Raw genomic sequence first — 17,394 nt, forward strand, 5'->3', positions numbered from 1 at the left:
TGTCACTTCTTTTGATCTAAGTATTTACCAAAACAATCACTGAAAAATCTTCGCATGGGACAGGTAGAAAACCAGAATACATTGGATGCTACTGCGTAATTTATTACTTTGAAAACAAATTTGTGATGCTCACAAAATCACTCATGTGTTTTTTTAGCAACTTGCTCTACACTTGTCGAGAAGATAGTTATCGAAGCTTATGAGTTTAGTTTTATCACGAAATTGTTACATCTCGTAATGATTTACTTCCGCACCATCCAATGTAATCTTATATCACTTCATTACGATTTGCTATATAAGATCAAAAAACAACATCATATTTTTGTCAATATTGTAGATAACAAGATGACCCCTTGTTGAGGGTTGTAAGGTTAATCAAGTGGATTTCAAATAATATGTTCGAACAAACCGACTATCAAGAGCCTATATTTTTTTAAATTAAAAATAGCTGTCCTGAGGCCACCATTGGGCCCATTTTGCCTCTAAGTCGAAAACAAGAAATTTCCCCTATAGTCGTCGTCTCTGCGGTCAATCGATTTAGAATTTGTATTGAACGAAAGATAAAATTGAAAAATACTTCATCTTAAAATGATGTAGTAAAAAGCCGTCAAGAGACACGAAAGCTACATAATTTACATAATTTAAATCAAGAGTTATGGCTTAACCTTATTTGAACCATCCGTAATCCTATAATCTGATAAAAAAAGAAAAAAGAACTTTACTTTCTTTCTTTCTTACGGGGAGTTTACGGGGTAAAATGATCTAGAAAAAATCTATGAAAATGATAACATGACAAATCTGATGTTAGGAAAATAATCTTGTTATTCATTTAGCACATAAAGCTGATGTTTAATCCGTTTACAACAATTTAATCCTAGATATACAGGACACTTCGATGACAAAAATCCTTCAACTAACATTAATCGAAAGTTATCATAATTTTAAGATAGTCTCTATGGGTTTGATGCTGACATAATCTTTATATTTGCTGCTCGTTCGTAAATTAATTGAGAGGAATTCGTACCATACAAAATGTAATCAACGCTAAAGGTAAATGATGATTGCATCATTTCGCTGACTAAGATACAGTGTTAACGACGATGTTCATGTTAGGAGGAATGTTTAACAGTAAAATCGATAAAATTATCTAAAGTTTCATTAAATTTTTTTGTTTATTTAAGAGAATATTTAGCAATATTTACCAGTTTTTAAATGAAGTCATGGTGGAATGTCCTCGTTTTTTCTATGAGGAACATATTTGTCAACAAATTTGATTAATGATGCAAGTGAAATAATACCTGTCTTCCACTAGTTCTCATCCAATAAAGACTTTTTCAAGACACTGCTCTAATCCACCTAATTAAATACCTTCGCACAGATTTTAATGACTATCGGCCTGATAGCAACACCTCCTGCAACGACTGAAATTAGTTTCGAACACACAATTTTTGGCCTGCACATTTGTACAGATTTCATGTGCCCCGTCATTCTGTAATTAAACCGAAAATGTGTCACAATCGGACGGAGAAAATGTGTGTTCCTCAAAAGCCGCACATTATATACCCCCATAGATTAAAATAGGTAGGTTAATGCTCGACTGATATGTGTGTTATGTTTTCTTTATAATAATAATTTCTCTACATCAAAACATTCTATATGTAAAGGCAATAAATTTTTAACAATAACACGTATACACTTTATACAATAAAATTAACTTATTTTTTTCCTTCATGCTTCAAAATATGATTGCATGCACACAAGAACATTTAACGAAATTCTTATATTATAATATATGCTGTGTTGGTATCTCTTTCTCCACATATAAGATTGTTTTTTTTCTTCATTATAACTATATACACGAAAGCTATACAATATATATACACACTATTTCTCTAGCACACCTCAGCAACGCAAAAGTTATCCAAACCCAAACCGGTTTCCAATAAAATGTAAGGTATAATAAATGATTCGTGTAGTATAGTTTTACACAAAGTCTTAAAATCAAAAATTCTTCAGCAACCGCCTTACCATTTTACCGTCGCGGGCTTATAACAACATACAGAAAACTTACCTTTCGTATCGACTGTAGTCGTCAGTGAGTGTTTCGCCTTCGAGTAAATAGGTACACAAAAGGTATAACAGCGAGACTTTTTTGTTTATTTTTTTTTTTTCTCTTCATCTTACTTTTGAAAATAAGAACAAGATGTTGATTTGAATTAAATTTAGTGAAGAAGATTATATTGAAACGAAAATATTTATATCTAGAATTTCACTTAATCGATAGAGGTTTTTTTTTTGTGTGAATGAAAATTTGTTTCAATTTATTCGGTGAAAAGTGTGATCTCTTTTCCTTTGATTTATCGGGAGAAAGAAAAATGAAATGTTATAAAGAAACGTGTTAAAAGTTGTTAGCAAGAAATTCTTCAATTGTCAATTTAACGAAGAGAAAAAAAAATACCATTCATGTTAATAGTCTGAAACACACACACTTGTTTTGTGCAAGCGTGGCCTAAAAATTTTATAAGAAAATTTTTGTTACAAGATTCTTGTTTGATTTTTATTTAAATACAATCTTATGGAGTATAATTGAGGTCACATTTCTGTAAGAAATTTTTGTTTTAACAAGTTGATTGTGTCAAAGTAATTTACGCGAAACTAAAAAGAATCACCGGGAGTGTGTGGATTTTGTTTTTCGAATGAAGAATTGTTCTTGACGAATTTCTTGATGCAATTTTGTTAACGTTTTTTTCCGGATCAGAATTTTAGAAGACTATGGATACGAAATTGAGTTGATCAAAAAAGTGTTGAAGTTTTTTTTTGGTTTTCGCGTTGTGTATCACTACCGTGTTATCAAACACATTAATTGGATTATCTTTTTGGAATATTTTTTGTAAATTTTAATTGGTAAGTACGAAAACTTTTTTCGTGGTATCATCCATTATACTTAGTTTATTCAAGTCAGAATTTCGGTAATCTGTAATTACCGGTCGGCATTTTTTTGCTCGATAAAAAATCTTTTAACAAACCATTTTAAGGATCTCACAAGCTACTGTGAAACAGGATAAATTTTATGACATCATCCAAAATTCCACGAATAAATTTTACTTTTCATTCAGAACCAGAGATGATTCTGCTTATCTGTTACTAACGTGAACATCCAACTGATTCTAAGCCTCTTGTAAATAATAACAATAAAAAAATATCTGAAAAAAGGTCGAGTTTCTACCTGTTTGAATGAATTCTTTGGCTCTCATTCCAAAGACGTCTTCTTACCAACATCTTTAGTTATCTACTTATGGCGTCATGGATACGATTTGTATAAAATTCAAAGACAAAGACAAAGGATTACGTTATGTGACTAAAATGCTTTTATATTTCCTATTCTATCACTACGTGCTTCGAGTAAGAAAAAAAAAACTCTGAGCTCAGACTTTGCAATTTCAACGAATTGTCTGTTATTAATTGTTATTCACATTAAATCATATGGGTGTTTAATTTCTATAAAAGATTTTTTTCGAATAATTTGTATTTATCGTATTTGCGGGCTAACGTAACATCATGGGAACTCTTTGACTTGCATTGTCCGTTTATCCATACAATTTTTTGTTTCGTCTCTAATTTACACATATGATTTTTTACACCATTATTCATAGTCTCGCTTAACGAAATTTCTTTGAAACTGAAAAATTGAAATTTCTTTTACCTCAGGCAAATTAATAACCAAAAACGTTTTAAAAGGTGTGTGCACACAATCAGGTGTATATAAATGGAAGAAAGCTTCACAAATATTTTCGTTTTGATTTAAATAAAATATTTTAATTATGACAAAAAAAAGCCCTTTCACTAAAATATTTTAAAATTCATCATCATTAAAGTTACGTATTTTATTCCGATAATCTATCAGTATCGCCGTCCGAAAAATCCCTTTAATTGCATCCCAATTTGATTAATTCATCTGTAATTCATAATTTTGAATCAATCAAAACTTTAAACGAAAAACTATCTCAGCGATTTTAAACATTTGATATGTTAAATTGCCACATATATTAAAGAAAAAAAGAGCCAACCTGTACGGTTATTTCATTTCACTGATCTTAATTATTAAGTCATGATATTTTACTTAGCATAGCTATATATTTACATAAACCGACAAACCTTAGGGTAATAACAAGCTATGAGTATGACTGGTATGTCACATACCTATTGTAAAATTAGCATATTATATGGCTGGGTATTTGTTTAAATTCGAGAAGAAAAAAATTTAAAGAAAAAAGTTAAAAATACTTTGCACAGGTGAATATTTCACAGTTCCATATTGTTTGTTTTACGATCACCCATAATCATTTTTCAGATAATTTTTTATGTTGAAAATAATGTAATCTCTGTGCGATTTTCGGATCGGTTTCACAAGGTGTTAAAGTAATTTGTTTTTAGGGATAAGAATTTATTGCAAAAATTGTCAGTCGGAAAAACATAAAATTATCTACTGCCTTTTTTGCTATTTTTAAAATATATTTTCACGTTCCGTCAGGTTGTGTTGAAATGGTAACCTCTGTTCAGGTAAATCTAATTTCTTTACCCTAATGAATTATTAACGTAAAACTATTATCTTTTCGTAGATATAGCAAATTAAGCTCATTATTTTTAAATTAGCTTTAAACAATGTGGATCTTTGGTATTCACTTTGGCAAGCATGAAAACCAGGTAGACATTGCGGTTCGATTACTAATTCATTCGTTTGAATTAATTATGTATCTGTATTTTTGCCACACTAGTAAGGAACACACACCTGAGCCAGTCAAAATAAAAACGAAAAAGAACCGAAATGTTATCGTAAAATTCCAGGTGACAAAAATGTTTTGTTATTATATTATGTGTAGCAAGGGCACCGGCACAGTGTAAAAAATTTCCGTAAAAAAACGTTTCGCAAATAGTGAGAAGAAGTGAAAAAACAGCCGGTAGATACCAGGTCCGGAAATTATATATAACCGTATGTTTTTAATGATTACAATTTTTGCCAGTGTTCGTATTTAAATGTACTCGTACCAATCAACGAGCCAAATTACCCCAACATCTCGTAAAACTCGCTGTGTATACAGTACATAACTCACCAACAAATTAAAGAACATAAATTCTATATTTTTTACGTTAGAACGCTCCAACAAATCAATGAAAATTAAATAGAACATGCACGATAATGATACATAATAACAGAGTACGATCAATTAATGATTAGTTCGTTAAAGAAAAATAAAAAAAAATAAAAAATTTAAATAATTTCATTTCGAATGTAACGGCATCTCTTACATTGTACATTGGTGGGTTGGCATTAAAATATTATCCATTCTTGTTATTTTTTATAGATAAGTTAACTGAACAGACGTTTATGTCACAGACCTCCAAATAATATATAATAAATGCAAAAACTTGATAACTTATATAGGTTAATCGAGTAGGTTTTATAATGTTCTCTCTGTAATAATCTCATTCAACCGTAGGTATGCATACATAATGTGTGTAAGCCAGTTAGTTTTCTTGCAGAACCTGACCTTTTCGTATTATTTTACGTAAATGATTCTTCTTTTGCTTGCAACACATCTCGTTTGTAATTTCCGTTACTAGATGTGAAGAACATGTTTCCTGTAGTTGTAGATTTATTGCGATAGAACTAGATTATTATTGATCCTAAAACTGACCTGTTTCCAGTTATTTGGATTTTGTTTTATTCTTTAGATGCGATGCTAATTTGAGTTATAAATGGTGTAGATATTAATTGTTCTGATGGCAGCTTTATTCAGCGGATAGACTGAGGCTGTTCTGATAGCATCAAAAACACGAACATAAAGAAAATCAAAACCTTTCCGAATCCCCTGTGGGTAGAACGCGAATCACCAGACTAATTTAGGACGTCATAATATTAGCCTATTGAATTCGAGCTCCTTTTATTTTACATTTTGTGAGAAAACGTACTCTATCGCATCAGACCTAATCCATCTGTTAGCGACAACAATGACCAAAATAACACAAGTTTAATGGCATGTGATTGTTTTTATATCAAACAAAATGTTATGTCTAATGAAGTAAAAGATTTTATTTCAAACACTAGGTAAGACTCAAAGCAACGAGCTAGGTGGTAATTTAAACAGCATAAGTTGTAGATTTAGTGGTAATGCCTCAATGTGATTGCCGTTTATAAGAGGTTAATAGATTGACTTATTGGAATCTACCATAGCAATGCTTTGAATCTATTCGATCTACTCGTTTTGATTACTTTATCGAATAACAAACCAAATAGACAAAGCTCAAATTCACCATTATTTTAATGGATTTTTGTTGTTTGTTAAAAACGGTTGCGATCAATATTTTTGCATTCGATGTGCAACCACAAATATTTAGAAAGGAATTTTTTTCTGCAATGCTATACAAGTATGTCGATATTAGTTTCGTATGTTGTGTGGATAAAATTCAATGTGCCTTTTGCAGACGTTTTCGAATTCGTATTCCGATATGATATGACTATTTTATATACAAAATGTTATGGCTTCTTCTACAGTTCTTTAGACATATAACTAATAAATAGGAAAAAATTATTAAAATATGCGGTGCCCGAAGACAATGTTAACATTTTACTTAGGCAAAATCCTTATCTTTATTTTAATTGCTAATAATTTTTGAATGTAAAATGAAGTCTATCTACGCAAATACTATTATGTAACACATTTGAAAAAAGCAATCAAATGAAGAAGCTATACATTGAGCTAGTATCTTCGCAACAGGTATAAAGTGTAACACACCTGCAACTCACCAAATATATATCGATGGATCTACAGCATATATAACGTTTGGTATTTACAAAAATTTCAGTAAAAAAATCATAAGAAAAATATTTCTTAAACCGGCTTACATGCTCTCCAAATATTTTATCCGGTTTTTGTTGAATGAATCAAACATCTTCACTTCACATTAATAAGCCACACAAACAAGTTTCTTCAATTATTTTTTTTATTAGTTTTTTCCAAAAATTCATTTTTGAATTTGATTGGTTCAGCGGTCATGATTGTGTGAACGAAAAAAAAATGTTTTAACTGATGTTCAAATGATCTAATCATGTTATGATAAACTGATGACTTGGAACCGTCATATAGGAAGAAGAATTTATTTTAAGAAAATGTGTAAAATTTGGCAAAATTAGCATTCTGATGGTGTTTTTGCTAAAATACTGAAACGTTACATAATTCGGTTATGTAAAGTGGGTGGGTGATAAACATCAATAATTTAAGCGGTCTTCCTTGAATATACTTACTAGGCATACCGTTCGTTTTAGATCTTTTCAAATTTTGTATAGGTTCCGTGTTCACTTAAAGGCTTGCGAGAACCAAAACAATTCAGAAATGACTGCGAATGGCCTGCAGCTATCGCAAGCTGTCGAACATTAGAATATTCAGGCATGTTATATCACAAGCACGTTGTAACTTTTAACTGTCTGTTTGCATAATTAAGTAATCATTAGACGCCCTTATAAGTGATTGGACTTACTGACATTTGAAGCTTCAAAGTGTTGCTCTGTCAAGGAATTCGTTTATGAATAGCATAAATATTGACGTGTCTTCACAGACGTTAGAAGTACTATGTCAATATCTGTCTACGTATGTTAGGCTGTTAGGCAAAACATCTTTAATTCAAGATGGAGTATCGAGATTCTTTAGTAAATAGTCCATAGTTCCCATAAAAATAAGCTACAAGCAGAGATTCAGAATAATATCAGCAATTAGCCATACAATTAACTCAAATTCGTACACCAATTTGCCATGTCTTTACAATTCGTAACCACTTAAAATCTCTTGCACCATTTTTATTGTAGTCACTTAAATGTAAAACAAAAAAAAACGACTCAATTTTGAAATGGCTTTTTATGAAATATTAAACTTGTGGCCACTTTTAAACGAGGTCATTTTTTGAAAATTATGTTCCTCAATCAAATTTGTTTTCATTTTTTAGAACAATTTTTTTTTAAATATATTCAAATTTTATGTAATAATGTTTACGCTAAAATTATACGTCTGGTCTTGTGCATAAGTGGCCATTACAGTTTCGATTCATAAGTTTCATATTTTATGCAACACATCAAATCAAAAACATAAAAACAATTTTTGACAATTTTTCTTCTTCTAGGAATCATGAGGACGCCAACGGCGGCAGCCTTATTGGTTTGCTTGACCGTATTAATTGCAGAAGTGTTTTCACAGGTAAATACCCGAATTCCATTTACCGTTTCTATTCAAAAGTTTCATATATCTATACTTAACCCACATACTGAAAACGTTACATTTTTAAGCGTACTCTTTAACAACACGTCTTAAAGTCATTTTTACTAATTAACCGAAATTTATTTTTCAGGAATTATTTTCGTGTCCAAATGGTAAGTAATTAAAAAAATAAATAAAAATTCTCACCAAATTTTCACAATGTTTGTCTATTGTGATGAGTACTCTAAGTATATGAGATGAGATATAATGTCTGTAAGGTTATATCATACACACTCATATCAATCTGAACTTTAAGTCGGTTGAACCGTCTTTCGTATAGCCATTGATGTTTTATAATTTTTATATTGGGAATTGTTTGATGAGATGAATGGATCATGAGTGTCGATTGTAATGTATATCAGGCATGACTGAGTTTTGTTTTCAATGGACGAGCAGAGAGTATTATGAAGGAAAAGATTATCATAATAATTGTCTGAAAAATGGTACAATATTCCATGCAAACAAACGATATATTGTGTATATTCCACCACATACTATACTTACTCATTTATTTACCGACATATTTTTGCGGCTGATTATGGTGTTGAATAACTGTTTTCATAATTATTATAATTACGATTGTGATCTACTTGATCAGATAAATATACGTTCGATGAGTGTGTGTGTTTTTTATCGAAGAAATTTTTGGTCAGATTCTGCAGACGAAATGTAATTTATGAAAGCTTCACAATTATAATTCTATCAATTAAACTCATTACATTTTTGGTTATTAGAGAGAAAATCTTTCAATCAAATGCCAAGACTTTCGGTTTTTTTTTTTCAACAAAAAATAATTTCTTTTCGAATTTCATTTTCTATTCTAAATTTCAATTTTCGCCAATTAATTTTTTTTAATTGGACTAGGTCTACAAAATTAAATATTTTCACAGCATATTTGTACATCTTTATTCGTAATTTGTGTTTTCATTTTTCAACATTATTAATTGAATATAATTGAGCATCGAACAGAATTATTTCTTTCAGAGAATGAAACGAAAGTTACTCAACCAATTCGATAAACCAACTTCCTCAACGTAACGGTTTCTTTTAACCATCTTCTTGATTATTCTAACAAATAACAAAACGAACTTCCTTCTGACAAATTAACGATATATTAATTGCAAATTCAATACTAAGTTAGTTTTCATAGTTCGCTATTTATATCGCTACACCTTCGATATCACAACAGGAAACGTTGTTCGTGACAAATTTTTATTAAAAAACATTCTAAAACTCATCGATGATTGTATCATTCACAAACACAGATTGATGTTAATAATACGATAACGATTCTCCGAATAACGTATCAACTTCCATACAATAAGAAAATTAGGCCTCCAGGGTATATCGTCAAATTTTCAGAAGCTTCTCTAACAGTGTCGGTTTGCTACTTCTTCATCAGAGAAACTTATCGGTTGAGTATAACAAATTTTCGCGCTCTGAATGCATTTATTCAGATCTTTCGTGTTTCGTCTAATTAACCAATTATAAGCCCAACGCCAACTCTCATCATTACTATACTGTAATATAATTTGTATCGTTAGACTTCAGATGGTCAATTAGCCGATGTCAGTCAATGGTATGTTATTAGTATATTGACTCTCACCACACATATCCCTCACCATGTACGTACATGAGTGAAGAACGAGAAAAAATATGATAAATTATGCAAATTCCAGCACATACAAAGCTTTTTCATCGGTTGAATGTTTGACTCTTTTTTTTGTTTGACGTTCGGTGTACGTTTTGCCTTAGTCATTGCTTGATTAGAGGTGTTATGTGTGCCGCATATCTTTGACGATTTGCAAATTGTTTACCGTTACCATTCAACGGTAAAACATTTTCAAATAAAACAAAAATCAATACGAATGCAATTTCATTATTACATTAATAATACCATTGAATCGGCTGACAGTTGTTATTAGTGTGATCGCGGTGAAAAGACTGAAGGCTTTCATCCGAGTTGGATGAAAGCTTATGTTTTGTTTCAAGTCACAAAGTGTTACTTTGCACTACATCGATCCAATTACTCGTTCAATTGGCGAGTAGAAAAGTGTTTCTCGGTATGAAAATATAAATATTTTCAAAAGGTCGCATGGTCTCTACAACAGCATCGACTGCAATTTATTTAACCTTATTCCCGAGTGTCCGATTAAGTTGAGATATTTACTAAAGCCAACCAAAATTTATATCAATCGTTTCGCTTTATGGTACCGACTAAAGACCTATGGGACAATGCCTCATCAATGTCACAATATTATTATGGCTCAACGTAAATGAACTCTTTTGTCTGCAACATCGATCAAACCGAATTTATATAATATAAGATATCAACTTCCATTCGAAACCATGAACCCACTTTAAAATGTCTACATCTGAATCATTTGAATTGTATATATCTGTTACCACCGCATAAAATGTGATGTAAGCTTTGTGTGTAGCTAAAACGCTCACAGTCACATTCATATTTAAATAGATGTTCAACACTCAACAATATAAATTTTCGAATTTCAACCGAAACAATATCAAAATCATGTTCCCACCGAAATGCTTATAATAAATGCAATGACTTGACTACGGTTTTTGTCTATATACACCATTTTATATTGTCTGATGTCTGACACAATGCGATAATTTTTGGGTAAATTCATTAAGTATTCAAATTTACCCACAATTGTGTGATAATTTGATATTAATTGTAAATATTCACAGATTTTGATAAATAATAACGTTGAAACAAGCAACAAAATACTACACGTCTACGCAATCTCAGATGTCTTGTTGTTGACAATTCGCTTTCGGTTAATGCATCCATACATAGTGGTAAACTTTTACTTCCTGAATATTCAAGGAAAACGTATTCTATTTTCGGTTTGCTTGACGTAATAATTAAGTCGTTCTGGTCCTAAAAATAAAAGAAATAAAATTTACTGTCACTACTCATTACAAACTCGTTTAAATTGACTGGATTTTTTCTAGTTCGTTTCGACTGTATTTCTCTAACAAAAATTCTGTTTCGCATGAATTGGTTCTACGACCTACCACAAAGCGATATAGAAAATACGGCCACCTGAAGCAGTTACAAACTAATTGCTTCGGAGATGTGATGCCACTACATTTGATTGCATAAAAACAATAGAAAAGTTTTTAGTGTAAATTGGTGGAACTATTTTTTGGTCAAAACATTCTGCTGCAAAGAATAACTCTCGCAAGAATTTTCATAGCAAAAAATCTATTTTTAGAAATTAAATTATTCTGTTACATTGCTCATACAATGACTTAGCGAAATGTTGAATGACCACTGCGAAGTTCAAGAGAAGTAGTTTTTTATTGAGATCCTGGTAAAATATAAAATTAGAAAATTTATGATGATTCAGCCAATACTCATTGTCTGACTCATTTTGTCGAAGGAAATTTAAATTTTCTAACAAAAGATTGTTCAGTGCAAATTCCCTTCTATACTCCTCGTCAACCAAAAATCCACATTTACAGTAAAAGTGATTGAAATACGCCACATTCATGTTAGGTAATTCTCTTTTCAAAGATTGCAACATCACTGCATTTTAGCATTGGACTAATGTACCTTACTTATGTCTTACCTTGCCCTGTTTACAATACATACGCTGAACTAGAATTTAATATCTGATTGATACAATTGTTTTCGTTTCGCATCGATGATTGTATTTATCGTATACGAATTTGATACACACCGGAGTCGTATGTACCAGAAAAAAAAAGTGTTGGAAATCTCAGCAGCGTAAATTTTTTTCCACTTATAAAATCAACATTCTTCACATGAAACTTTAAGATTGAACAAAAAACACCAATGGACGATGGATTTAAGAACCAGAAGTGGTTTTGTACAATGAAAGGTTTCGCATACCCGTCTAGTTCTGCGCAATCAAGTTTTCATTTCAATAATCAATGCAAGCTCTTACCCATTCATATACAGCTCTCACTCTTTGTGTGTTATAAAGAAAATATTTCAAGGAAATTGTTGGACGCACACCGCACCATACAACTAATGAATCGAATATCTATTTCATTTGAAATTCTTTATGAGCTCAATTTTTGTACCGAAGCAACTCAAATCTGTTTTTTTTTTGTATACGGAAAAATTCTCAAACAAAATGGAAATGCACATTTCTCCGCATAAAATGGTAATAAAAACTGGTTAAGGGGGCATTGGCAATATCAGTATTATCGCCATATGAAATCAGTTAACACATAAAGAAAGTTACAGTTCGTGGAACACATGCACTCTCATCAATAAGGAACTGAAAAGACTCGTTTACAATAATCGTTAATATACGGTGATTGTGCGCGCTCATCATTTTTTTTTTGTTTTTCCGAAAAAATCATCCATTGTAAAATGATCATCATCATGTGCCCATTTGAAATCTACCTACATGATTTGAATGGCTATACGTATGGTACATAAAGTCACAAGACAAAATTACTTAATATTAATATAAAAACGTTCTCATTACTAGTGATGGACATGAATGTGGTGATGGTTAAAAAATCGAATATAATAGTTGCAAGGCGCATAAATTTAGATTCCGAAATTGTGCTAAATGCAAACAGGTTTTTAATTTTTATTTATATGCGGTGAAGAAACAGGCTGTTGTTTTTATTGAAATTTCTGATCATATTTTATTCCGTTATTGAATATTTCTTGTAGATTCGATATATATACACACAACATCGACCGTCGTTGTCATACATTTCAGTTTGAAATGCCAATTTAAGGCTAGAACGCATTCTTTGTATGTTTACCAAGGCCATACCATGCTATACAGCTCAACGAATTGTTTAATTGAATATAAAGAATGTACTCCACATATATTCATTTGAAACGAGTGGAATGTCCACACTCCTACTATATATATATATACACACAGCCGATCAAGGTATATACTTCAAATACGTGTGTGACGTGTGATTGTTTTTCGAGTGGAGAAGGTGTAAATAATAGGAAATGAGCTCTTCCTTGTTTAGGTTTTTATTTTTATTCTTTGTGGTCTAACAGAACTGTAAAATTTAATTAACTGCACTGGTATTCGCAGATTTTTTTCCACATTGACACACAACTCAATTGAAAATCAACTTTCCGCTTCGATAGATTGGTTAATTTTTAGCCGATATTATGACCGGTTCAATCACAATTGTTCAAGAACTGGTATCTTGCCAGTAATTTTCGCCTTTTTGACAAGAAATCAGAGTAATAAAATCAGAAATCTAGTCATGGCGTAGATGTAAAGCCTTATACAGATCTACTGTACAGTGAGGATTCTACTTGGACAAAATTATTTGCTTCCAATAGAAAAAATTGACACTGCCACTATATTAGTCTGTAAAATCTACTACTTCGTTGGTTTAAAGTATCGTTAAGCGTTAGCTATCGAATCTATTACTTCTTTAGTTTTATTTATATTATAGTTTATGCCATATAAGAGAGCATTAGCCTAAGATCATCGTTTATTTTTGTTGTTGTCGTCGATAGCAGATGAAGTAGAATTATTGCTCTAATATTGTTGTTGGTTATCCAAAGAAGAAAAGTTTTTGAAAATCGTCTGTGTAATGTGCGTGGTGTGACTGTTGGTCTGGGCCAAAATTGAGGCAAAATTCCTCAACGGAGAAAATCATTTTTTTGGACCAGTAATCGAATAGTTTTCTATGTCGATTATAGAATTTTCAAGTTAAAAATTTACACAATTTTTTATAGTCGGCTAACTTTGACGACACATTAAACATAATGTTTCGGCAAACTTTTTCCAATTTAAACCTTTTCTGTTTAACTCGCTGTAGAAAAACACTAATTAGGACAAAAAATATCTCGCAACATATTTTTGATAGAGGTTGAAATATGAGAATTTACCTGCACGCGCAAATTTAGCTTCAGTGAATTTGCGCCAGTTGTGATTGAATTTAAAAAAAATTGTAAAATCACTTGTTGACATTTAGTTATGGTAAGAATTTTTTGTACATCCCTTTTGTCCCGATCCCCGAACCATCACACACCCCTATTGAACTTATTTATAGTCAACTAGACCAAAGTGGTTCTTATAGAACACACTTCTATATGCAAATCTTCCACACTATGATTTTCGCTGGTTTTATCGTAAAACCAGTATACGTTGTTCTATATCGAACTGAATATATTGGATCGGAGTAGACCTAACCGATTTTTTTTGTTTTATAGCTGATTCCCAGGGCCCAAATGGTATTCTATCGGGAATGCTTCGAAATGTACTAAACAATTATTGTTTGCGAACGTTTTCCATCATATCAATGCAAGTGCGTATGACGAGACGTACGTTTATAGATATTAGCAATTATGCAATTGAGATTAGTTGTTTACGTTTCAGTACCATTTCCTTTTGCAACTATAAAACGAGAAAATATCACGGAAAAAATGTTGCAAACTGGAACGAATTGTTGTTTTCATTTCTCCTTTAGCAAATAATATGCTCGCTTCACAAAACGTATAGCTGATTTTCTTGCAAAACGTATTTGCGGTTAGAAAAATGTTTTCAGAAATAAATAAAATCAGCGATCGTTCATTTCGTCATCTACATATAAATTGAAATTTGCAAGAAGATATTGGTAGTCTACGTAGATTGTATTGCACTTAATCTCCCGCAGGGTCAGCGCGTGTTCATCCCATCGGCTGATAGACTAGCAATCGATTTCAATGTGTACACTTGTTTTGATAGAACGAGTGAATTTAACATTTCATGTATAGCAAGGGTATCATCAGTATTATAATCGAATCTATTACTTCTTTTCATAAAACCAGGTCTTTTACTTCATTAGTTTTTTAACATTGATTTTACAATAAAATTTCGAAATAACCTGACCTCATCCTTTTGCTCGTCGCTGTCGATAACAAATGCCACAAATTATAATTTTAGAAAAGAACTACCTTTTTCTGAAGGCTCCATGTAGTTATGTCTTCTTCCCGGTGACCGATTAAAAATTTTCCTGTAATTGAAACCGTAAAAATCCTGGATACCACGGATACGCATAATTTGAACACGAGGACGATTTTCTGGATATAATGCACAATCGGTAGCTGTACCGCATCTTATTACCTTCTTGTTGCTATTTACAGTCCTTTTGTGCAATAAATAAGAATTGTTCAAGAAACTAGTTTTTTCGTCCAATTTTTCATTTTCTCACTCATTCAAGTCACACATTATTTTCTCATAAAGTTTTTTTTTGTATCATAGCTGCATTTTATTAGCTCAACATAATCGCACTATCATAAAAAATATATAAATGCAGCTTGCGGTACAACATATTCTGCGTAACCGCATAATGTCGAGGCATAACGTAGAAAAACTCAACAAAAAGTGCATAGAAAATCGAAAATTAAGTCAGCACTTTCTTCAACGTGTGTACACTTCCTATTACACTTATGTGTAAGTAGTGTAAGTAAGTAATTTTCTCATCCACATGGTCGATAAACTTTAGCATACATTTCTTGATTTAATCAAATAACAAGTGCGGTAATACACCGAAGACAAACTATATAAATTTGGATATGGATATGGTCGGGTAAATTTCTTCTGTTTTATTTTTCGTATAACGAAAACTAGAACTAAATGATACCCATTCGTATTCATAGCCAGGATGGCATTGAAATTAGATGATATACACAGGCACACACTGTAATATACGTTGAAAATGAAAAGTAAATTTGCTGAATGTTAGGTTTTCAGGTTGAATTACGCTATAGTTTGAGCATATATGTGTTATGAGCCTTTTGTATTCCTCAATGTGAGTTCAGAAACGACTAACATGAAGTTGAAGGTTAAAATATCTTTGCATATACATATTACGGACACGGACAGTGGTTGAGTCACGTTTAAGCAGACTGTTGATGTTCAACAACGATCGTAGACTTATACTTGCATGAATTGGTTCTATGGCGGGTATAAATGTCTTTGTCCGTGTCCATACAAGTTTTGTGTTCTGCGAAACGTTTGATAGGAACATGAACGATATCTTAGGTCATTTTGAGTGAAAAAGAGAGGGTTGAAAATTCGAGAAGTCCAGTAAGAACAGAACCAAAGGTTCTACAACATTTTGTTCTTGGTAAAGCAGTCATATTACCGTACACACATGATAACTTACGTCTTGATCTCTAATTGTGTTCGGCTTACATTTTTAATTACACCTAAGCCGTACACACTCTATACTCGTTCACCAATGAATGTGCACATTATTAGCAACAGAAAAGCAAGCAAAAATGTCCTCCAATTTATTTTATTATTTTAACCAACTTTTGTGCTGAAAGACAAAACCAATATGAGAACTAGGCCGAAATTATAACAAAACAATTTATTACACACACACAGTATGACTCACAGTTATGATGAATACATCTTAAGAGTGTTGTGTATGCATTATGCTAAAAATTACTTTCATCTTGTTGGTGTTCTTAATCTCTTGAGCAAACTACGCTAAAATCAAAAGTTATTCATTTTCAATAGACATCATTGACATTATTCGCTCTCAACAATGACTTCTTGTTCATTGTATCTCGGTGACACACCTGATTTTTTTGTGTTATACGTAGGTAAAACGAAATTGTAACATATCATTCAGCATAGCTGCATGCGACAATTCTTACCTCCATTCGATGTATCAGTCGAAATGGAATCGAGTTTAATGTTTTGGAAGAAATAAAAAACGAACATTTTGGTATCATAAATGTGATATATCCGGCGTGTGTTTGACACACTTGAATTTCCGTTTCGCTAATTTTTATTATAAACGGTTTTTAATTGTTTCTGTTGCTGTTGCTGTTGATGATTGTATTTTTATTCTCTATAGAATTCAAATTGAATCGATTCCCAACGACAGCCGTTTGGCTATGTAGTCAAGTATGTTGTAAATAAAAGAAAAGTGGAACGATCTTGACGTTATTGTGAATCGATTGTCTGCGAAATTCAAGGGAATATTGTCGATAAGTAACCTTAGCAGTAACATTTAGATAGTGATTCAGTTCTAATGAGAATCTTTTGAATGGTAACTTTTCTCAGACGAGTTCTTGCTTTTGCTGGTACTTCCGGGTCAC

At 31.7% G+C, this 17,394-nt stretch overlaps 1 protein-coding gene across 3 annotated transcripts in view; it reads left to right on the forward strand.

Moving 5' to 3' along the window:
• The first annotated feature begins 2,024 nt into the window (after positions 1-2,024).
• Positions 2,025-17,394, forward strand: part of LOC119066270 — a 40,063-nt gene continuing 24,693 nt past the window's right edge. For all 3 annotated transcript variants that reach the window (XM_037168627.1, XM_037168626.1, XM_037168628.1), the window contains exons 1-4: positions 2,025-2,133; positions 2,759-2,904; positions 8,173-8,246; positions 8,398-8,419. In XM_037168627.1, coding sequence (XP_037024522.1) covers positions 8,178-8,246; positions 8,398-8,419 — 91 coding nt within the window. In that variant the 5' untranslated portion in view covers positions 2,025-2,133; positions 2,759-2,904; positions 8,173-8,177. The remainder of the gene's footprint in view (positions 2,134-2,758; positions 2,905-8,172; positions 8,247-8,397; positions 8,420-17,394) is intronic.

This window comes from Bradysia coprophila, chromosome IV (genome assembly GCF_014529535.1).
Source record: "Bradysia coprophila strain Holo2 chromosome IV, BU_Bcop_v1, whole genome shotgun sequence".
Taxonomy (NCBI): domain Eukaryota; kingdom Metazoa; phylum Arthropoda; class Insecta; order Diptera; family Sciaridae; genus Bradysia; species Bradysia coprophila.